This window comes from Nelumbo nucifera, chromosome 3, assembly GCF_055504915.1.
Source record: "Nelumbo nucifera cultivar China Antique chromosome 3, China Antique-T2T, whole genome shotgun sequence".
Lineage (NCBI taxonomy): Eukaryota > Viridiplantae > Streptophyta > Magnoliopsida > Proteales > Nelumbonaceae > Nelumbo > Nelumbo nucifera.
In genome coordinates, this window is record NC_142651.1 from 67,361,802 (window position 1) to 67,387,267 (window position 25,466).

General features: G+C 39.9%; 1 protein-coding gene across 1 annotated transcript in view; it reads right to left on the reverse strand.

Annotated features, from left to right (window-relative positions):
• Window positions 1–25,466, reverse strand: part of PEL1 (Eukaryotic release factor 1 (eRF1) family protein) — a 79,192-nt gene that overhangs the window by 19,530 nt on the left and 34,196 nt on the right. The window contains exons 8-11 of the mRNA XM_010248075.3: window positions 16,367–16,442; window positions 16,198–16,230; window positions 15,997–16,065; window positions 500–606 (exon numbers count right to left, since the gene is read on the reverse strand). Coding sequence (XP_010246377.1) covers window positions 500–606; window positions 15,997–16,065; window positions 16,198–16,230; window positions 16,367–16,442 — 285 coding nt within the window. The remainder of the gene's footprint in view (window positions 1–499; window positions 607–15,996; window positions 16,066–16,197; window positions 16,231–16,366; window positions 16,443–25,466) is intronic.

Below are 25,466 nucleotides of genomic sequence, written 5' to 3' on the forward strand. Positions count from 1 at the left end.
TAGATTTGTGGCAGTTACTGCACTCTAGGAAAGATGGAGTGCTTCTTAAATGATATAGCTCAACTCAGTCTTATTCCCATTTCTTTGGAATTATCTGTGCAAATCCTTTCCTGCCATTGTGCTCCATCAAAAGACATGTTTTCTCAAATGATAATAGGAAATGCTAAATAATTTGGAAATCAGAAATAAAGTTTGACAAGGAATACTAAAAACAGTTGCATTATAATTATAGGTTCTTTTCAAACACCATGTTACTTATTTGGCTTTCAGTTACCAAAATTCAACTTTCACACACAAGATATTTAATTTGCAATTGAGTCATTCCATTTAGTAAAATTAGAAAATAGATCAAACTGTAGAAGGTGCATTCAAATTTATTATATCTGCACCACTAACCTTCATCTTAAGTTTTTAACAACACTAGTATTTCAGTTCAAAATAAGTATACCAAAATTAGGAGCTGTTAACACCAAAATGAAAAATGCACTCATAACCATACTTGTAACCGGAGGTGGTATGTGCAAGAAGTATACGTGACTTGTTCTCAATGATTGGCCTTAACTGTCTCCTTTCTGCCTCAAGTAGTAAGTATTGATGAAACTGATCCTGAAGCTCACAAAAGCATGAAACTTGTAAAAGATAAACAATCCAACAAAAAAAAATGCACTGCTTTCGATACTTATTATTTTACATTTTACAAGACTGTGTGCAACATATAATTTACATTGCAATAATTAAGTCAATTATGATGCAACTCAGCTACTAAAAAACACTTCAACATAAAATTTATTCAACCAGATAATATTTTTACATAAATACATACCTATAATATACAGTGACTTATCAATCATATTATGGCCCATCCTCTTTATCGGGGGCAGAGTTCCCAAGGTGGAGATCAGTATACAAGGTTAAAAAGCAGACATCAAAGCAAGGTTACAAATAACAACTCCATTCACTATTTAGATCAGAGAAAGGAATGAAATAGAGGATGGACAGGTAGGTCTGGATTGGCAAGTTTGAGGAAAAAGTGGCAGGCACAAACCTTGTCAAGCCTTTGGTGATCGTTAACCTGACAGCGTCTCCTACCCTCTGCACCGAAGCATGGAGAGGGATGTCAGGAAACCAGTTTGAGGAGTTTTGATTTTCCAAAATGTGACTATGATGTGTTCAAGACCAGAATCTTCTGAATGACTTTGTGGAACTTTCAATCAGTCATCTGTCATACATTAGAAAGAGAAGAGGAAAAACAGGAGAGACGTGTGACTGGTTTTTTTGTAAGAAAAAGAAAAAGGTGCATTATAGGTGATAAGATATCACCTACTAAAGAGGACAAAACACCCAGGACAATTTTTAACTTTTAACCCTGAGCCCAATCAAAAGAAATAACAACTTTTAAGTTTTAACCCTCAGAACAATTCCCTCACCAAAAAACTCAAACTATCACCAATCTAAAAGTAGGGCTTTCAGCATTCAAATGATACTGTAGCTCTAAGTCCCAAAACACTCTTCTAGTGTATTCTTCCCCCCCTAAAACCAATAAACCCAACTTCTTACCAACTTGGAGTCCAGTTTCCACCACCTTTTGTTCAATTTTTCAAACTCTCTCCAACACCACTCCTTCCTCTTCAGCTTCAACTTCTTCTGATCCATCCTCTTCCCCCAACAACATCCCCTCTTTTGCCAACACCTCTTCAGTGAAAACCGCTGGCTTATACCCCTTATCACACCACCAACTGGAAAAAAGTTCGAAAGGTTCTCAACAATAGTGTCTCTAAGCATAAAAGTTTTTGTCTTTCATTTTTTCCTTCTATACACTTGAATTTGCTGCTTGGGCCTTCCCTTATGAGCCCGTCTTTTAACCTGGAAAAGACTTTGATAATATGAATTAGATGCTCAAAATTGGTACTCTTTGTCTTCTCAGAATTTATTGAGGAATTTGAGAAGGAATTATACTGTCTCAATGACCCAACTTTCCTTGTTCCCTACTTCTTCCTACTGAGATCTTTTTGTAATTTCCCCACAAAAACTTCTGAGAAAATTACCTTTTTCAACCAAGGACACTTACTAGCTTAATTACTAACAACAACCCCCATCACACTCCCACGAGCAAACTTCACCCTTAACAACTCAATCTTCTACCATTGTCTCTTCCTCAGCCATAGATAGGGGAAGAGAAAACTCCCCCTCTCCGCAGCAAACAAACAGAGTGTGCTCTTGCTCCTCCCCTTCCGAACTGTAAGGATTTCCTGGCTTTTTTCTATCCCACAGTTAACATCCACAGCCTCAATATCAGTAGAAAAAAGGCAAGTTCTCCATCGCTTTGGCCTATAGAGTACTTCCAACCTCCGAAGGAAGACTTCCCTATCCAGAATCATACTGATAGCACTACTCTCTTAGTCAAATTTTGTTACTTATCACCCTCCCAAATCTCATCAGCTTTCCTGTTTTTCAAATGGTTGCTTTTGAAGTTCCTCTTAGGGATCGACGTTTTGCGACCATTTGAATTCTTGAAACTCCAACACCGGGTCACCTCACCTTTTCTTTCCACTGAATCCCTCACGACGAGACAAAGATAGACCATGCCTTGTGTCTATCGAAACAACAGGACATATACTACTCACGTGATTTTTAAGTGAAGAAACCAAAACAGACTCTAATACATTCGGCCAAAACTTATCAGCCCAGCCCACCACGTAAATAGGGGCTTAAGTTACTCATCATGTGACCACCTCTTTCCCTTTTGAATTCCTTTTTAACTTTCAACGCATTTTCGAAAGCCCACTCAACCATTCCCTAGTCTTTCAAGTTCCCTCTTTTTGAACCAGATAGAGCCATTGATAGAGCTTCCACCCTATTGGTCGAAGCTTTGAAAGGGTGCCTGCCACATGCCAACCCTTCTTCACTAAAAGAGGTTAGTGTTCTCTTCTTTCTACTCCACTACTTTTGAGAGCTTCAGATTTTGTTCAATCACTTTTGGAAATAGGGTTCCATCATTCACGATGCGCACTTATGCTTACCACGTAACACCACATTATCCATCCCTTCATCTTCCCCCCTGTGAGCATCCTTCCATAGAGCGGCTTCAATAGAAGTTGCTAACCAGATGTTGTACGAAGTTTCAACGGCCAATAGCTCAATTTTCCTAGGAATGTCATCTGGTTTTACAGTGTTAAGCAGTACCGCGACAGAATGTAAATCCAAACTGAAGACTCCACCTAAAACTCCAATCCAGGCTAACATAATTGACTCAAAAACCTTCTGCTCCCAAAGATGAAATGGCAAACCAAGCACTCTCACTACCATCCCATCTTCTAAGTCATATTGTTGTGTGTTAGAACTGGGACACCAACTTGAAATAGTGAGAGCCCTAAACTTAGGGCCTGTTTGGCACGTCTTTCTGTGCAGTCTTTTGGCTGTTTACAAGCCGAGCAGACCAATTTTCGGTCTATTTCCGTTTGCGCACGGAAGATCTAGCCGCCAAAAGACGGAGCAGCGAAAAGACGTGAAAAGCCCATTTTGGGCTGATTTCGGGAAGCTCCAAATGAAGCTTTTCGCATTTTATTCTCGCGCGGAAAGACATGTGTCTGCCAAACGTGCTTCAGGCTGCTCAGATCTTCATGCAAAAGCTCAATGCGTCTTTTGACTGTCAGAGCTACCAGAAGATCTTCCCAAAAAGACGCACCAAACGGGCCCTTAGTCTGGAAGCTCAGCATTGCAACTTCAAATTTATTCTCCACCAGATCAAGTAAAGCTTTTCTTTTCTCGAAAGGAGATAAAATGACCATACCTTTTAGCTTCAATTCCTTAATTAGGATGTCAATTAGCTTCTTCCAGTCTGAGACAGCTTCTACCACTAGCTTGTTAGTACATTCCTCCTTCCCAATATTCACCATTATTTTGCAATTACCTTTAGGATCCACAACCAAAAAACCATCCTGAGTCTGATCATGAACCTTGCCACTGAGAACATCTCCCATCATCTTTTGCAGACTCTTGGATGTTGTGAATCCTCTACCCATAAGTTCAGGATCTCCTGCACTGTCATAAATCAACTCCCAGCCTTGACCATTCCTGCATTCTGGAAAACACACCATCTGCATCCTTCCCATGTCAAATAACTCTTATTTCCACACCATACTTCCTTTCTTCTTCCACCAGAATTCTTTTCAGATCTTTCCCCCTACTGGAAGAGTCCACTTCTTCTAAAAAACTTCCAAACCATTTCAAAGATTTGATACCAACTAGCAACACCAACAACGGCTTTACTTCCCCGACCTTCAAGGCCAATCTCCCATTGTATCTTAGTTCTTCGAACACAAAGTTCTTTGCTTCAGACTTCACCAATTTTCTCCTATCTCCCATGTATATTGAAGAACTTATTCCCTACATGCAAATGGTTTGGGAGGGAATAATGAGTGCCGAAGCACACAATGAGTTTTACTAGAGAGGTTTCAGAAAGAACCCCTACTGCATACACACTGTCCAATAGTCATAGATAAATAGAGTGACCTTCCAAAAAGCCATTGAAACTGTTTTTACATCACTTATTACCCACTTTTCTTCTAAAGTTTATGATTGAGATTCTTTGGTAATTGGTATATCAGTTGCTTTAGATCCCAACTTATCTATATCCTTGAGAAGATCCGAGACATACTTCCTCTATGAGATAAAGATATCTTTATATGATTTGTCTACAAACTCCCAATTTCCTGTAGTAACAATGTAATCAACATATACTATTAGGGATGCTATGTTATTTTTGTGTTTCTTAACAAATTCAGTGTGATCACTCATAAAAAAATGAGTATGATCTGCCTAGCTAAGCTACCTTTTAAAACCTGTCAAACTATGCCCTAGGAGACTGTTGACCAAAAAAAATAAGAAAAAAAAGGAAATAAGGAAAAAAACTTTCAACCAAAACCTGGTGGCTAAATCATTATTTTTGGTGGTTGAATCATATACACTTCCTCTTCCAACTCTGAGGAATGCATTCTTAATATACAAATGATAATGTAGCTACAAGAAATTTGCTGCCAAAGACAAAAGAACTCTAATGGAAGTTCATCTTGGCTACATGTGCAAAAGTTTCAATGTAATTGACTCCATGCATATGAATAAAAGTTTTGGAAACCAATTTAGCTTTGTATCTTTTTACTAACCCATCAGATTTATACATCACAGACAAGAGCAAGTTGCACTCCACTAGTTTCTTTCCTTCTAGAGGATTGACTCATTCCCATCTGTGTTTTTTGTGTAGAACATCAATATTTTCCAATATGACTTTCTTTCAGTCAGGTACTACCAAGGCCTCAATAGCACTTTTAGCAATAGGAATGATACAAATAGAGGATAAGATGTAAAATTAGTAATAGGATACTGTTTACATGCTCTTTTTTATAATAAATAAAAAAAAATCATTTATAAATAAAAAATATTACATCCAGGATGGTGATGGGAAATCACCAAAACAAAATAAGTGGAACAGTACATCAATAAAACAAAGAACACATCAATTCAAACCCACAAAACCCAACTCTAACATTGCCTAAAAGCCACTCCAAAAGAATTCTTTGTTCACCCCCCTCAAAATCTGGTAATATCAAAATCCATTCCAAAATAGTTTTTCCAACTATTGAGATGATTTGGTCCTTTGCTTTGATTGGTTTTCAAACATCCTTCTATTTCTCTCTTTCCAAATTTCCCAACAAATAGCAAAAGGAGCACAGCTCCATGCAATTTTTGCCATCCTATTCACTTGCAAAACAGGCCAAGGTGCAAATATTTCTTTTGGAGATATTGGACCACACAGATCAATTTTAAATAAACTGAAGACGTTTCCCCAAATGTATTTCAAAAAGCAACATACAAAACAGAGATGAAGCACATCCACCTCATCAGCCAAGAAAAAATGGCATCTCCCGCCATCTGAACTCCTCCACTGTTGATGTGATTCTAAGTGAAAACTATTTAATGCTATTAACCATGCAAATGCTTCCACCCTAGGGGGAATTGTATTCTCCCATACCCCTTTAACATTATATTTCTCAACCCAATACCTTTCCAAATCTCTATAAAAGGTAAACACCCCATTCCTACTTTCCTTCCACCATCTCAAATCATTCCTCCCCACTTCCATCTAAATTGTCTGCAGTTTATCTGGTAGCCCTACACACTCTTCAACCTCCTAAGCAAGAAGAGGCCTTCTAAATTTTGGATGACACACAACTGAAACCTTGATTTACATCATAACATTCGGAAACAACAATATGCTCCCAAAACATTATAAAGTCTTGGGCATAAGTCATAGAACCTTCCAGCACCCGTCCAATCATGCTCCCAAAACATTATGCTTGCTCCATCAACCACCTCGAAGGATACATAATTTAAAAATGCTGACTGAACTCATAATTCCTTTCCACAAACAAGCCCCATAGAATGATTTCACCTCCTTTGTATCCCACCCAAAATCCACAACACCATACATACAAGCAACCACCTTCCTCCGAAGAGACTGTCTTTCAACCAAAATCTCCAACAACAACTTTTCCAACAATGCCTTATTGAATAACCATACCTTTCTAATAATCCCTAAGCCCCCATCATTTTGTCCCTATAAACCCAATCCCATTTCAAACATATGCTGCTTTTTTTTTCAAACCCCTCAACATTCCACAAGAAATCCCTTTGCATCTTCTCAATTGGTTTCTGTCACTGATGTTGGAACTTTGAGCAATACAAAATACTCCTGATCATTGTAATCCTCCCCCTGAAAGATAAACATTTCCCTTCCCATCCTGCCAATCAGAAGTCCCAAATGAGTTAAATGAAATTCTCCCACAAGACAACCCAATGTCACTGCATAATCCTCTAATAGTATCCCCAACCTCCAATCCTGACACTCGTTCAAACTTATTTTCGGTCCATCCAACACCTCAAAGTATTTTAGAATAACCCTCAACGTTAATAATTGTTCAACTGAAGCATGAAGAAAAGATCAATGTATCATCTACAAATTGAAAATGAGTGATGGACAAGCCTACCAACTCTAAACCCTTTTATCATTCCAATTTCTTCTCCCTTATTAACAAGTACACTCAATACCTACTATTAGAGGTGTTTGCCAACTCTAAACCCTTTTACCATTCCAGCTCCTCCATCTTTCCCCAAAGCCTACTCTTTCCAAAACTTTCTCGAAGTCCCATTCTTTTTAATGCTGTTTATATGATCTTGCACCCTTGTGAATGGCAATAAGAAATTCAAGGTCACTAGGAGTAGAGTTAAAATTACCTTATTTCAAATTTGCCTTAAAAATCCAACTGTGAGGAGATATAGGTTTTCGTTGCGCTCTAGGAGGAAACATCTGATTCTTTTGGCAATGACAGTAAACATGCAACTCAGGTTGACAAGTGATTGAAGAAATATCATACAAAGCATGCATAGGAAACTAAACTTGACCTTGTCTTTCCTTAAGTTACTACATTTCTCCTCTTTTGCAGAGGGATGGAAGTAAGCCTATGACTCAAGAAAGGAAACAGACATGTAAAAAAACCATTTTGGAAACTGAATCACAAGGAATACATTTGGATCCAATTCAGCACAAGGAGACAAATTTTGAATAAAACACTTCCAACCAAATATTCAAAGAAAGATGGAGAACTAGTGAGACATAGGAAAAAGTTACTGATGTTAGGCTTGATAATTACTGTTCCAACTTCGGTAAAGAGAAGGAAAAAGAGGAAAAGAAGCAAAGGAAAGAAGTAGGGGTGAGATAGGGAAGAGAAAGAAAAGAAAAGAGGGAAGACAAGCAAGGAGAAGTCGAACTAACTCTCCTCACTGTCAACCCAGCTTGTATTAACATTTTACTGGTTGCTGAAATTACAACAATACCCTTAGATAAGTTACAATATATATAAGAGAGAAAAATAACAAGGGAAAAGACAAGTATGCCCCTGTCAACTAATTCCAACACTCCCCCTCAAGCTGGAGCATATATATCATAAAGTTCTAGCTTGTTACAAATACAGTCCATCCCTTAAACGGTCCGACTTTTAGTAAAAATATCAGCTACTTGGTCATTAGACTTAACATAGGGAATAGAAATATCTCCACTTGTTACTTTCTCTCTCACAAAATGACAATCAACTTCAATATGTTTAGTTTTTTCAAGAAACACTAGATTGGAGGCAATATGTGCTGCAGCTTGTTTGTCACAAAACAATCTAATGGGTTGAGTAATTGTGATATTCATCTCCTATAAAAGATGCTTCAACTAACTCACAAGTTCACAAGTAGCATGGGCCATTGCCTTGTATTCAACTTTAGGGTTTAGGATTCTACATGAATTGACTGAGGACTCCAACACTAAAGGAGATGATAGGCCTGGTGATGGTAAGATAGATCAGCTTACCTACCAATCCCTGGTATCTCATGGGGTCTTCTAATGGCTTCCCCTGACTATCAATCAACTTCACATTCGGATCCATAGGAGTTTCAAATGGCTTGGATCCCAACAACCCCGTTTCATCTAACATCTCCAAAACATACTTTCCTTGAGACAAAAAGATTCCCCACTTCAATCAAGCAACCTCAATTGCAAGAAAGTACTTCAAGGTTCCTAGATCTTTACTTTGAAAGTGTTGTTCTTAGAACTATTTGAGCTCACTAATTCCATGTGAATCATTGCCAATAAGAACAATATCATCAACATACACTGTCAATATGATTTTCCCAGATGAAGAATCCCTGCTAAACACAAAATGATCAACATTGCACTGCTTCAAGCCAAAATCTTCCATCACACTGCTAAAACGACCAAACCATGCTCGTGGTCATAGTTTTCAAGGCGCCAAGGCGAGGCTAGGCAACAAGGGGCGAATAGTCATACAAGATTGGAACTAGTCTAAGATTTTGAACAGAAACTAAAAAGAGAAGAGGAAAACAGAGGAGAAGAGAGAAGGAGAGAGAGAGCTCGAGAGAGATTTCTGAGAAAAGAGAGAGTGGTTGTAGTAGAAACAGCCGCCCCACTCTTAAATTTATGTACATAGTGTCATAATTGTAAAAGGACTGCATTGCTTACATGGCAAGATAAGATAAGATAAGATAAAGCTGAAATACTAATCCTAATCATAACTAATAGACTAATCCTACTCATAACTAATTGCTGACATACGAACATAGTGGGGACCACATTGGTGGGGTCCACATTAGTGTTCTCTACACTCCCCCTAAAGTTGGGAATAGATGTTTGTCATTCCCAACTTGCATAGATCTGCCTCTAACTTCTTCCTTGAAACAGCCTTGGTGAAAAGGTCCGCAAGCAGCATGTCGGAGGTGATGTACGGAAGGTATACTTCTTAAGATGTAACCCATTCTTTGATAAAATGCCAATCTACTTCAATATGCTTAGTTCTGTCATATTGTACCGGATTATGGGCTATATTAATGGAAGCCTGATTATCACAGTACAACACTAAGGGCTTCTCATAAACAATACCCACCTCCTCAAATAATAATCTCAACCATAGAATCTCAGCCACACCATTTGCCATGGACCTATATTCAGCTTCAACACTGGAACAAGAAACAACATTTTGTTTCTTACTCCTCCAAGAGATAAGATTACCTCCTACAAAAGCACAATATCCAGAGGTAGATCTTCTATCATCAACACACCTAGCCCAATCAGCATCTGTGTAAGCTTCTACCTTCATGTGATCATTATTCTTGAACAAAATGCCTCTACCTGGGGACCTCTTCAAATATGCCAATATCCTCTCAACTGCAAGGAGGTGAGTAGTTCTAGGAGAGTGCATATACTGACTAACAACACTGACAGCATAATTGATGCCGAGTCGTGTGAGACAAAGAGAAGTTTTCCAACTAACCGTTGGAACATAGCTTTATCTTCAAGAGGCTCTCCACCCTCTACACTGATCTTGTGGCTCTGTTCAATAGTGTGTCAACAGGCTTAACACCCAACTTTCTAGTTTCTTCCAACAGGTTAAGAACATACTTTCTTTGAGAAACAAACATCCCATACTTGGACCTAGCTACCTCAATGCCCAAGAAGTATCATAGTTCTCCCAGATCTTTCACCTCAAACTCTTGATGAAGGAGTTGCTTAAGGGACTCAATCTCACTATTATCACTCCCTGTTACTACAATATCATCCACATATACAGGAAGCAAGGTTAAGGAAGAATCCACTCTCTTAATAAACAAGGTGTGGTCTGATTGGGCCTACACATATCCGAACCTTTCAAGGGCTTGTTTGAATCTATCAAACCAAGCTCTGGGGGACTGTTTTAGTCCATACAAGGCTTTGTTCAACCGACAAACCTTCTTTCCTATCTCTGTACCATAAAATCCAGGAGGCAACTGCATGTAAACTTCTTCCTACAAGTCTCCATTAAGGAAAGCATTTTTAATGTCCATCTGATACAACGGCCAAGAGTAACTGGCTACAAGAGATAATAGGACTGATAGTGGTCATCTTTGCTACTGGTGCAAAAGTTTCCAAGTAGTCAATACCATATGTCTAAGTAAATCCCTTTGCAACTAATCGGGCCTTGTACCTTTCAACGGAACTATCAGCATTATGTTTCACAGTGAACACCCATCTACATCCAAACGATTTCTTCCCTTTAGACTAATCAACTATCTCCAAGGTATTGTTTCTGATGAGGGCATCCATTTCTACTTATATTGCATCTTTCCACTCAGGAACTGACAAGGCTTCCTGTACTGTTCCGGGAATGGGAATATCAGCAATTGATGCAAGAAAAGACTTGTAGGAGGGAGACAAATGATCATAGGACAAGAATTGGGAAATGCAGTGAGTTGTGGATGTGGTGCAACAACATTTGCCTTTACGGACTGCTATGGGAAGGTCAAAGTCATCCAACGAAGGTGAAGGCTCAATGGTGGAAGGTGTCTCATCTATAATATCTGGTGAAGAGACTGTGGTACCTGGATCTGGATCTGCAAAAGGAACTGTGACTAGCCTGGACTGCAGATGACTAAAATCAACCTGCCTCCACTGTCTGTGATAGACTCTCACATCCCTGTACCTCTGACAACCCTCCCCATTACACCCTTCTTCACTAAATGGGACAAATAAAGGAACTTCTGATGATTTAATCCCAACCTCACTACTCTCCCCCTGAGGAGAAATCCTTGGATAATAGGGTACATCCTCAAAGAAAGTGACATCCATAGAGACAAATCTCCTCCCAGAAGTGGGTTCATTGCAGCAATATTCCTTTTGAGTTTATGCATAACCAAGGAAAATACGTTTTGAGGCCTTAGGATCAAATTTGGAACGATGAGGGCTAAGAATCTGAACAAAGCAAGTACAACCAAAGGTTTTAAGGAGAATGGTAAACAACTCTTTATCAAGATATAAAAGGGTAAATGAAGGCTTCATGTCAAGAACCCGTGAAGGAATCCGATTGATGAGATATACTACTATAAGAATAGCATCACCCCAGAAATGTATAGGCACATTGAAGGTAAACATAATGCTTCTAGCCACCTCTAATATGTGTCTATTCTTTCTTTCAGCAACCCCATTCTACTACGGTGTATGAGGACAGGTACTCTGATGGATAATCTCATGGTCAAGCAAATAGGAGGCTAATGGGTTTGCAAAATATTCTTTCGCACTATCGGATCTAAAAATTTTGATTTTGACCCCAAATTGGGTTATAATCATCTAATGAAAGGTTCGGGTCAATGTTGGAACCTCATCTCGAGAACGCATAAGGTAAACCCAAGAAAAACGAGTATAATCATCAACAAACAACCGAAAATATCTGTAGCCCCCATGGTAGTAATATGATAAGGTCCCCAAACATTAGTATGAACAATTTCAAAGGGAATATTGCTTCTGTTATTACTCAATGAATAGGTTGTCCTACAGTGTTTTGCAAGCTCACAACTCTCTCATTTTAAACTAGATATCTGAATAGATTAAAATAAACTAGGAAACAAACTCTTCAAAGCCCGAAAAGATAAATGACCCATCCTATTATGCCAAAGCATAACCTGATCAACAGACTGAGAAACAAAATACCTCTTAGTTTCACGATCTTCCCCAATCACCTTCCTTGTCTCCAGATCCCAAAAAACACATCGATCAGGAAAAAAGGTTACTGAACAATTCTGGCTTTTTGTAATGCTACTAACTGAAAGCAAGTTAGTACTAAGTTTAGGAACATGCAAAACCGAAGATGAGGAAATGGCATTAGACAACTTGATGTCTCCCTTGCCAAAAATAAGAACGAGGGAGCCATTAGCAATGGACACTTTGTCTCTGTCGGAAGATAAATGATAGGTAGTAAACACTGATGGCAAGCCAGTCATATGGTCAGATGCTCCTGAATCTATTATCCAAGAATGTTCTATATTACCTGTACTGAGGCATGGTGAGTTGAGGCCCGATTACCTGAATGAGCAAAAGCTGAGGTAGGAGGTGTTGATGGTGTCTAAGGAGGTGGAGCTGAATTACCAACTTCATTTTCCAACTGAGTTAGAGCAGCTCGAACAGCAGCTAGGGTGTCTAGAGGAGTGCCTCTTGTGCCAAATGATGTTGTACTATCAGGTGTTAACAGCCATATTTGCATTCCCCTTTTGGTTTCTAAGTTTTGCTAAAACTAGATGTGGATGCAACTTCCAACAAGTGTCTTTAGTATGTTTAGGTTTCTTGCAATGCTCACATACTAGGTCCTTCTTAGCTTCCTTCTTCATATCTCTTTCCTTATCACCCCCAAATTTGGGCTTAATTGCTGTTAGGGATGATTCGAAAGGCTATTGTTGTAGCATAACTTTTATCCTAGCCTCTTCACTGTGCACTAGGGAATAGGCCTGGGATAGAGTTACACTGTCTCTTGACAATAATTGTTGTCTCTTAATATCGTATTCAAAATTTAGACCAGCCAAGAACTCAAACACTATTAGTTTCAACCTACTTTCTATAAGTTTGTGCATCCTTCTGACTCTCCCATTCAATTGTTTCAAGGTGGTCAATTTCATGCCACAGGGATTTCAAGGTTGAAAAATAGAAACCTATTTCTCTCTTTGCTTGAGATTTTTAACCTCACATTTCAGCTCATAAGCCCAAGCAACATTAAGGGGCTGAGAGTAGGTTTCTTTCACAACATTTCATATTTCCTTAGATGTTTTTGCCTATAAGTAGTTTCGGCTGATGTGTGGCTGCATAAAGTTGCACGGCAATGTCATCACCAAATAATTTTCCTGAATCCACTTAGCATAAGTGGGATCCTCCTTAGTTGGTTCCTTCATATCCCCCAACAAATAGTTCAATTTTCCTCTACCCCCCAATGGCCATCATAGCTGATTGGGCCCATTCTAAATAGTTTGATCCATCAAACTTAACAGTTGTAATCTAAAAAGTGTTCTCAGTCATGTTACCTGAACCAATCCCAAAAACACCCTCCCCTTGGCTCTTAAACTCCATTCTTGGTTAGGGGTTAATCAAAAAACACCTTCTAATTACTGTAACAATCGGCCTACTGGGTCTGAAACTAATAACAGTAGGTCTAGAAGCAGAATTCAGATTTAGTAATTAAAAACACTTTCAATTCACTGTATCACTGTATTAGTCAGCCTACTGATTCTGGAAACTAATAACAGTTGGCCTAGAAACAGAAATCAGATTCAGCAGTACTAGGTTTTTGAAACAGAGAACAGAAACAAACTTAAATCACTGTATCAGTCAGCCTGCTGGTTCTAATATCAGTCGGCCTAGGGACAGAAATAAGATTCAGCAGTACAAGGTCTTTGAATACAGAGAACAGAACTCCTAAACAGAGAACAGAGAACAGAAATCCGATACCAGCCAATTTATCCGGACACAGTAACAGTCCTGGATTTCAGGGTTTTCTCTTAAAACCCTAAATCAGAAAAAAGATAATTTTTTTATAGCTGTACCTCTCAGATTAAGCTATCTTTGCTGCCAACCTCAAGAAGGAATAAAATCTTACCCAGAAATTTCTGAAAAAAATGATCTTGATCCAAAAGTCTTCCTGAAATTCTGATCGCCACCTTCAGTCTTGCTCAAAAAACTGATCTTGAATCTGATCAACCCCAGAAAATTCTGAAAACAAACTGATCTTGAGAAAATCCTCTTTGAAAACTTCAATCTTGATCAAAGAACCAGAAAAAATCTGATCGGCACTAACCTTGATCACTTAATTCTTCTCTGATTCTTCCTGATTACAAGGAGCATTCTCCAATCCTTGGACAGTTGCTGAAGACTTCTTGTAATCTCCAAGAATCAGCCGAATGAAAAATCTTTCTAAACTTCCAACCCTAAATAATTCTCATGTGGTCGGCTGAATTAATTCCACATGAGAAACCCTAGATCGAGTGCTCTGATACCAAGTAGTCGTACAAGATTGCAACTAGTCTTAGGTTTTCAACAGAAACTAAAAAGAGAAGAAGAAAAAAGAGGAGAAGAGAGAAGGATAGAGAGAGCTCAAGAGAGATTTCTAAGAAAAGAGAGAGTGGTTGTATTAGAAACAGCCGCCCCACTCTTAAATACATATGCATAGTGTCATAATTGTAAAAGGACTGAATTGCTTACATGGCAAGATAAGATAAAGCTGAAATAGTAATCCTAATCATAACTAATAGACTAATCCTAATCATAACTAATTGCTGACCTACAAACACAGTGAGGACCGCATTAGTGTTCTCTACAGGGCGCCTTGTCGCCTTGTCGCCTAGGCAATGGACTTTTTTATGTGAAAAGCATAGATCCTAGGGTAGCTCCCTAGGTACCATAACCATATTTCCTTAATAATTATTCATAGTTTTCATAAGAAAAGTATAAAATTCATGTTAAAGTATAGATAATCAACATATTCATGAGAAGAAAAAGAAGAAAGAAAATAAAATTGAAAAAACATAGGGGCTGAACCCTTATTTTTGTTATAGGAAAAGAAGAAAAGAAAAAGTAGAAGATATGGAAGAAAAAGTTGAAGAAAAGAAGAGGAAGAAGAAGAAGAAGATATGGAAGAAGAAAATGTGTTGATTAGACAAATTTTTAAGTTCTACCTTATTGGTTCAGGTTTTGAAGTCTTTGAGGGTTCAATACAACATTTAGCAATGTTTGTGTTGATTAAACCTAACAAATAAGAAAATAGTAAAAAAATTAGTATATAAGCACACAAACATTTTAGTTTAATAATATCAATTTTATAATTATAATCCCGAAAAATAAAGAATAAAAAAGTATTTTATAATAGAAAGTACAAAATTGCTTGGCAATTAGGCGAGGCAAGCCTCCAAGGGCACCTTGTCGCCTAGGCACCCCCCTAGGCGTGCCTTGAAAACTATGCTCGTGATGACTTCTTAAGCCCATAGATAGCCTTCCTCAATCAGCACACCTTCCCCGACTCCCCCTGAGCAACCAACATACCCAGGAGGTTGCTCCATTACACCTCTTGAAGATTAGCATGTAGAAAAGCATTTTTGACATCAAGCTGCAACAGGGGCCATTCAAAGTGGGCAGCTAAAGAGATGAGCACTTGTACGAAACCTATTTTAGCCACTAGAAATCACCAATGAAGGTTGTGGTTTGCTCTGATGCCAAAAAAGGAATTCTGGAGGGAAATATGTCCTAATATGAAGAACACTCAATTTTCAGAACCCCCACAAAAGAAGATAAAAAAAAAGAGAAAAGGAAAAGCAAAGTAACTGTTTATTCAGAATCCAGGAAATTTTCAGAAGGCATTTATGGCTTATAAGTACAACCCATCAACATAACATCTTAAACAACTTTTAGCCAAACAAACATCCACATATATGTAGTGCAGGAGCATGTTAACACTCATCTTGCCTGCTATGTGGTACTGTTTGGCTCATGTTATACCTCAGCTGGCATTTATGTGTGCATGTAATTGTGTACATAATATAACAGAAAATTGATGACATTTCCCACCAAAAACTAAGTGAAGAAGCTACACACACCTTTGTGAAGCCTGGACTTGCAATAACAGCACAGCGAACAACTTTGAAATCAACATGCTTTATAAACGCCTAAGAGACAAATGCATAGCTTGTCAGGTTCCAGGAAACTGTAGCTATGACTGAACTTGAAGTTAGTATGATATGAAGCCCAACTTTAAGAGTGTGATAAGAACTTATAGTGAGAACTTAGATTAAACTCACCTGTAAAACATTCTCAAAGAACTTATTCAAAGCCTGTTAAAAGAATTAAAAATATAATTTAAAATAGGCTTAAATTATCAGAACCTTGGAGAAATTAGTTTCTCTTTTCCCCATTACGATATAAGAAAACATAAGAAAACATGGAACCTGAAATAATTTAGCAACATACTGTCTCATAACCAGCAACTGCAGGACCATGCTTGCGAGGAATCGAGGTTTCTATCCGAGAACGAGTTGTTGTGACACTGTTCAAAGATAAACCTATAGTGTAAGACTGAAATCAAGTAAAAGCAAGGAACACTTGTGAAGAAACCATCATGAAGTGAAATGATAATCAATAGAAATTCAAGTAAGGCATAACAAAATGGACTCGCATTTCCATACAAGGGAGCTACCTGTCTACACAGCTTAGACTTGTAAATTCTTAGTATAACAATGAATGTTAGAGAGGAAGAAGAGAAAGAAAGAAGAGGTAACCTTCTCATTAGGTTTTATACTAATACAGGTATAATTACGCCCTCCATTAGTAAAAAAAGGAAAGGACACAATTGCCATTGAATTATCACCACTCAAAACTCCCTTTCAAGCTAAGCATAAAGGTTATACATACCACGCTTGCACAAACTTACATCCATCTTAGGATGAGTACACCAAGATAGTCCACTTCCCGCTTACAGAAGCATATTCAGTAGAAGACGTGAAAATTGTCTATTGCTTCTTGCACTTTCAAGAAATGAGAGAATCACCCAGAAAAGCACACCATCCAGTGGTGGACCACCTGGTGCCTAGACATCCAACCCAGACAGCAACAGCATAGACAATCAACTGAGTAGATGAGAAGAAAAGGCTATGAGATAACATCCCTCTGACATATCAGATAATCCAAAGAACTGTGAAGGAATGAGGTTTCCGAGTAGTAGACACAAAATAGGGTATGTCCGACTTGGTCATGGTGAAATAAATAAGGCTACGAAGATGCTAACAATATAGGGTGGCATTGGGGGGGGGAGGGGGGATGGAATCTGTCCATCATCCTTCCTAAGCTTCAAGTTGAGTTCCAAGGAAGTGTCAACCTGCTTAGAATTAGTAACATTAGCTATATTGATCAAATCACTAGCATATTTCTGCTAATTGACAAAGTATCCTTGAAGACTCTAAGTGGCTTCAAGGCCAAGAAAGTAGGTCACAAGATCAAGATAGAAGTTGCTTCAACTGCTTGATCTCTTCCAAGTCATCGCCGATGATAAGTATGTCATCCACATACACCAAAAGAAGAGTCAAGCCCTAAGGATGCTTGAGAATGAAAAGGGAATAATCTAAAGAACTCTGCCAAAATCTAGCTTCTATTACAAACCCATGGAATCTCCCAAACCAAGCTTGTGGGGCTTGCTTGAGCCAATATAACAACTTATGTTTGCAGACTAACTTAGGATCATCATAGTACCCTAGAGGAGGTTTCATATGCACTGTCTCATGGAGATGCCCATGAAAAAAGGCATTGTTTACATCCATTTGGTGAACAGTTCACTGCTTAACAACAGCAATGGCAAGAATAAGTCTAAAAGTAGTCATCATGGCAACTGGGGCAAAGTCTCCTCATAGTAAATATCATGTTCTTGTTTAAACCCCTACACAACATGGTGAGCTTTATATCTATCGAAACTTTTTTATAAGCATTTATATCCATCGAAACTGCATTCAGAATTCAGCTTAACAGAGTATACCCAATGGTTACCAATGATGGAAGCATCTGGCAGAGGAGGAACAAGTTCCCAAGAATCATTCTCCAGTAAAGTCTGGCCATGGCATCTTTCCAATGTTTGATTGTTACAGCTTGTTGGTAAGATTTTGGAATATCTGTGGAAGACAACATAGCAGAAAAAGAGCTATGGGTTGCAGGAAATCCATAGCAGTCAGGAGGACAAGAGACTCTAGAAGAATGACATAAAGGAGTAGGAGTAGGAGGTGAAGGGTTACTTACGTGAAGTGAAGATGTGGATGGAATGGATTTTGTGGATGACAGAAGAGTAGACACCGGAATTGATGATTTTTTTATAGTAAAAAGAAAATTCATTAAAAGAAAAGTGAATACAACCTAGAGAGGTGTTGAGGGAACACCTCCAAGCACAACTAAGAACCAAAAAACTCCTAAACACTTTCTTGAAAACTTTACACCCAAATCCATCACATCTACCACACAAAACTCTTACTAAACCAAACACCCCAAAAGAAACATAAAACAAAACCCAAAAACTTGAAACTCTGAGAAGATGCACTGCAGCTTGAAGGAGCAAAACAGAAGAGAACTCCCTCCTCCCCCCGTCAAACCCGAGCCTTCTACATCCTCAAACAGAACCTCCTCCCCCAACTGCTACTTAGTGGACAACCTTCCTGAAGTAGACTTGTCGAGGCAATAATATAGATCCAGAATCACTTGTAAAGGTGAAGTTATGCAAAATAGAAAATGGTGATGCAAGTAATTTAACAATATGTTCAAAGAAGGACAAATTCTCAAGGAGACGTGCGAAGACAACAAACTTTAGAATCATAGCAAAGAAAACATTTATGTGCTGAACCGTACCCTGTGAAGCACAAATAGCTGATTAGCAATGAGCATAGTATGTTCATGAGGGAGATGCACAAAGCAAACACAACCAAAGACATGAAGCATAAAATAGTCCGATGAACAAAGAAAGAGAGAATAAAAAGGTGATTGGTTACAAAGAACAAAAGACAGAATGATGTTAATGAGATACATAGCAGCGTTTGTCGCCTCCACCCAAAAGGTAGAAAGGACATGAGAATCAAGCAAAAAGGATCTCACTACGCTCACAATGTGTAGGTTCTCGCACTAAAGCACATAGCTTAAAATGTGCTAGGCAAGGCACATAGCTTAAAATGTGCCTCGCTTGAGCACCTAGAGATGCCTTTTCAAATCACTGGTTAGGATGCTAAGTCAATATATGTCTTCATCCAGGATCACACATCTTGTTGAAGCAGAATGGATTCTTAGGTGTCTAAAGAAACATCCTAGAAGAGGCATTCTGTTCTCTAAGCATAGATACTTAAGAGTGGAAGCCTATACAGATGCTGACTGGACTAGATTAGTGGAGGATAGGAGATGCACAATAGGCTACCACACATTTGTTGGAGATACTTTGGTAACTTCGAGGAGTAAAAAACAAACAATTGTGGCTAGCTCTAGTGCTGAGGCTGAGCATAGAACCATGGCACATGGTGATGCAAAGAAATTATATCCCAAGAACATCATTTTTGAATTGGGGTTTAATGTCCCTAATCCTATGTCACTTTATTGTGACAACAAGGCTGCTAGCAACACTACTACAACCAAGTTACGCATGAAAAGACAAAGCATATTGAGGTGTGCAAGCACTTCATTCATGAAAAATTGTAGAGTGGTGAAATCTGTATTCCTCATGTGAACTCAAATGAGCAGTTGGGAGATGTCTTCACCAAAGGACTTACAAGTGCTCAACGCATTGAACTTTGTAACAAGTTGGAAATATATAAATATATATATAAGGCAACTTGAGGAGGAGTGATGTATCTTAGGAGTGTTTTTATAAATTATTGTCTGTTTGAAACTGAGGGCATACTTGTCCTTTTACTTTATGTTTGACACTCTACACAAAAGATACCAAATCGTTACCAAATGGACGCTCACAATGAGTCCGTAACTCATCAGTCGCCTACGATGAACATATGACTCATCGCACTTCTGCAGTGAACCTTGGGCGTGTGCGACCTTGCGATAAACCTCAGGTATGCATGGTTCTGCGATGAACTTTGAAGGCGCGCGACCTTGCGATGAACTTTGAAGGCGCGTGACCTTGCGATGAACCCAAGATCATTATAAAACAATGGGTTGCCGTGAACCGGAATTAAATATTGACCGCACGTGGAACTTTAAGTTACGCGTGTGATAAGCACCACGTAGGTTAGTAAAAGAAAGTACCCGTCTTACGATGACGTCACCAACGCCATGTCAGTTAAGTAGGATGCAAAAGGAAGTAGTACGCGTGGATTATGAGAATCCTCAGGTGAAAGGAAAGTCAACCCTTGAGAGATCTCATAAGACACGTGATGAAACTCTAGTAGTGCTCCTTAATGACCGACAACAAATCTAATATTCTCTTTCCCAATTGAAATCGAACACTTTTGGCTCCTTCCTTTCAGGACCTCGGGATCCCTCCCTATAGATGAGGATCCTCCTCATAATGAAAGCTATTCATTCGACCATTGATCCACTCAATCAGTAGATTCCTTGCTCATCCTATCTAACCATCTCTTCACTTCCTCTTGCCCTAACCCTCCGATTCATTCCCTGTTTCTAGTCTTCCTTTGTCTTTCAAGGAGACCACTCTCACATAGCCTAACCACACCTCACCTAGGAAACGCCAAGTCATGGCACGGAATCCAAAAGACGTCTGCCCCCGAGAACCACAGAAACTAAGAACCCATGTCATCATAGCCAAACTGCTGTAGCACCCTATCTAGATAGTAGACGGCCAATTGGGCTTCCCCAGAGCGATCAAGGTATGCGATGACACCAGACAAAAGTATGAGTCGTGCCACGACCGCAACAGGGTGTTTGATTGCCACGGCGCACTGCTGGTCACCATCTTCAAGGTGTTTGATTTCCACGGCATTGAGTGGCACACAACCCAGGTATACGGCCTCCATACAAACCCCTCAAGGGAGGCCAACTTCAAATCAATCTCACTCATTTTGAATTGCTTATGCCTGTTGGCATGGAGACAGCTCTTTCCTCTACAAACATCGATCACATGCTCTTTAGTCTCGTCCCCTACCATAGTTGCGATGGAAGCGCAAATCGGGGGGAGTGGATGAGGTGTGACGCTAAGGTCAAAACACTCACACAAGAACATCCACAGGAAAGGTGCACAGATGTAACTGATCCGCCTCTTGCAGCTCGGGTCCATCATTTGTTGGACGGTGTCGTCCATTTGCTCGTACAAGTAGCCCAAGAACATGGAGGCCAGGGAGAGCTCGTGACCGTTGGTCGCGAGAGCTCGTGACCGTTGTCACACAACAACGGGATGGGTGATGTGCTGGACGGAACTACTCCTAACTCGTGAACGAACTTCTTCATCCACACGGCTTCTTTGGCAGCCTCACTTGCGGCAATGTACTCGCCCTCGGTCGTGGAGTCTGCAGTGGACCCCTGTTTGCTGCTTTTCCAGCAAACAGCAAACGATCCTATTGTGAAAACATATCCAAATGTAAACTTTCTATAATCTGGATCCGATTGGAAATCGGCATCTATATACCCTTGGATCTGTAGTGAGCTACCGTCGAATACTAGACAAAACTCTTTTGTCCTTCGAAAGTACTTATGTTTGTTTTTCACAGCAGTCCAGTGCTCCTGCCCTGGGTTGGCCTGAAATCTGCATACTACACTCACTGCCTGAGCAATGTCAGGACGAGTGCACAGCATGGCATACATGATGCTCCCTACGGCAGAGGCATAGGCATAGGGAACGTCTTTCATGCCATCAATCTCCTCAGAAGTCTTGGGAGACATATTCTTGGAGAGAGTGAATCCGTGCCTAAAAGGAACATTTCCTTTCTTGGAGTTTTCTATGCTGTATCTTTTGACTATTTTGTCAATGTAAGCAGATTGGGATAATCCTATTATCCACTTCGATCTATCTCTATAGAGTCGAAGACCCAGTATATAAGAGGCTTCTCCAAGATCTTTCATGGAGAATTGCTGTGAAAGCCATACTTTCACTGTAATTAACATTCTTACATCATTCCCAATGAGTAGAATGTCATCTACATACAGAACCAAGAAGGTAACCTTATCTCCACTGTACTTCCTATAGACACAGGGTTCATCCGTATTCTACTTGAAGTCAAATGATTTGACAGCAGAGTCAAAAGGGATGTTCCAACTTCTAGAAACTTGCTTAAATCCATGAATGGATCTATTAAGTTTACATACCATGTTTTCCTGACCTGCAGCAATGAAGCCCTGCGGCTGCTGCATATAGATATCTTCAATAAGATCTCCATTCAGGAATGCAGTTTTGACATCCATCTGCCAAATCTCATAATCATGGTATGCTGCTACAGCTAGCAGGATCCTAATGGACTTAAGCATGGCCACAGGCGAAAAGGCTTCCTCATAGTCGATGCCCTCTTTCTGAGTGTACCATTTCGCCACCAGACGAGCTTTGAAGGTCTCAACCCTACCATCGGAGCCCTTCTTCCTCTTGTAAATCCAATTGCAATCGATTGCTTTTACCCCGGAGGGCAGATCTACTAGAGTCCAGACTCCATTGGTCTCCATTGAGTCCATCTCTGCTCTCATGGCCTCCACCCACTTCTGGGAATCTATGTCCAACATAGCTTCCACATAAGTCACGGGATCCTCCTCACTAGTCAAGGTTTCCACCAGGTAACTATCCTGGTCATAACCATAACGGACTGGTGGCCTGGATACCCGAGTGGATCTTCTAGGTTGATCACTACCTGGAACTTGTGGGACATCTCCCACTGCTCCTGAGCTCTCCTCATCAAGAACTATTTCCTGACGATGGGTGTCCAGGATGAAATCGGTTTCCAAGAATTGTGCATTTCGACTGCAGAACACCTTCTGTTGGGTCATAGAATAGGTAACCCACAGAGCCTTTTGGGTAGCCTACAAATAGGCAACGGCTGGTTTTGGATTCCAACTTGTCTACACTTGTTCTTTTAACATGTGCTGGACAACCCCAAATCTTCAAGTGTCTGACACTTGGTTTCTTTCCGGTGCAAAGTTCATATGGAGTATTCGGAACCGATTTGGTTGGAACCCGATTTAGCACGTAAATCGCAGTCTCTAATGCGTAACCCCAAAAGGATGTGGGTAACTCTGAGTGTATGAGAAGTGACCGGACCATATCCAATAAGGTCCTATTCAACCTCTCTGAAACACCATTAAGTTGTGGTGTAGCAGGAGGAGCTAACTGTGATACTATCCCATTGTCCTTTAAGTAGTCCCTGAATTCGTCAGAGAGATACTCGCCACCTCGATCTGATCGAAGGGCTTTAATTTCTCTCCCTAATTGCTTCTCGACTTCTTGTCTGAACTCTTTGAACTTTTCAAAGGATTCAGACTTGTGTCTCATTAAATACACGTAACCATATCGTGAAAAATCATCTGTGAAGGTGATGAAATACACGTGTTGATTCCGTGTCCTAACACTCAGGGGACCACATACATCAGTATGTATAAGGTCAAGTGTGCCTGTACATCTTTCAGGCTTACCATTAAATGGTCGTTTCGTCATCTTGCCTTGTAGGCAAGGCTCACAAGTGGGAAGATCTTCTACAGTTAGAAAATCCAAAGGACCATCCTTTACCAACCTTGTGATTCGGTCAATACCGATGTGGCCAAGTCGGTAATGCCACAGACACGTGGGATTAACTGTATCACGGGCTCTCTTCTTGGGGATTTCAGCCGACGTAGTTTCGGTTATATTAGTTTCTAAAGAAAGATGTAGAACATAGAGACTGTTCTCCAGTTCCCCGTATGCGATGAATCTGTTTTTTCTTTTAATAGTAATCGTATTACTAAAGAAGACAGAATAACCCATCTGCACACAGTTTTGAGACAGAAATCAAATTTCTCCTTAAATTCTGTACATAAAGACAATCTTTCATTACAATTGTTCTTTCTCTAAAAAGTAAATCCACGATTCCTATGGCCACGGCTGCAACAGTTGTAGTAGTCCCCAAGTAGAGTGTGACTTCTCTTTCACTCAGCCTTCTACTTACCTTGAACCCCTGCAGTAATTTACACACATGAGTTGAAGCCCCGAAGTCAATACACCAGGACGCAGAAGCTACCAATAAATTGGTTTCTATAACACAAGTTTCGAAATTACCTTTCTTGGATTCCAGGTAGACAAGACAGTTCCTTTTCCAGTGGCCGGTCTTCTTGCAGAAGTGACAGGCATCCGATGCTTTGTCTTTCTTTTGCTTCTTGCCCTTAGTGGCTTTCTTCTGAGGCTTCTTTGCCCTCCTCTTTCTCTTGCCTGTCTTGCTAGCTTCAACAAGCATAGCTACAGGCTCATCCTTTTTAATCAGTTCTTTAGCTCTTTGCAACATATTGCTGAGCTTTTGCAAGCTGACATTCAGCTTGTTCATGTTATAGTTCATGATGAACGAATTAAAAGAAGGAGGCAAAGAATTAAGGATAGCATCTATCTGGGTCGCAAGGTCGAACCCGGATCCAAGAGCCTCCAGTTCGTTGATGTATCCAATCATCCGAAGACAATGGTCGTGAACTTGTTGGCCCTTGGACATTTGTGCGGTCAAGAACTGTTTCAAGACCTTTTGTCGAGTAGAACGATTCTGCTCTTCATACATCGTCCTGAGACTGTTCAATATGTCCTTGGCAAGTTCGATCTGATCAAACTGCCTCTGTATTGGGTTGTCCAAGGAGGCAATGATGTAACACCGGGCAAGGGAGTTTTTCTCCTCCCATTCCTGATAGTCTCTCATTCAGGCCTCAGAAGCCCTATCACCCGGACGCTCCGGGCCAGGATTCTTTGCCACTTTATCTAACTTTTCAGAAGTTAGGACCAGCATAAGGTTCCTGTACCAGTAGGCATAGTTTGGGCCCTTCAACTTGTTGTCATCAAGCAACTTTGCAAATTGTCCATTTGTCATTTTCTGATAAAAGAGCAAACATCAGTCCACAACCTAATTTGATTCATGTTCATTTCATAGATATGGATTTTAATCTATGTTCCATTTCCATTTATTCATCTCTGAGATTTCCCTCCTTTCTCAGTGACGGAGACTACGGGTTGTCTCTGGAAATGTGGAAAATCACATAGGGTGCATGGAGCCAACTGTTTCAGCTACATAACCCCACCACCTTTCTGTGAAGGATCATATCCACTCATCATATGAGTTTTCCCTTTGGCCTCTGTCAGACAAGGTTCAGAGCCGTTTTCAGGTAAACCTTTCTGTCTAGTGAGTGTTTACCCATCATATTCGTGAACGCCAAGATACCGTGAAAGAGTTCCCATTTTCTGGTGAAGCCCCTCCCACATCGGTCTATGACGCCCCTATCATCTTATGAAACATTTAGACAAGCCCAACAGCAAATGGATAGCCCATTTTCTGGTGCGTTTCCTCATTACTGAAGGACCCATCCTCATGCTAATGATGGAAGGCCTTTAGAGAGTTCATCATATGAATCTCCCTATCACATGCACTCATATTAGTTG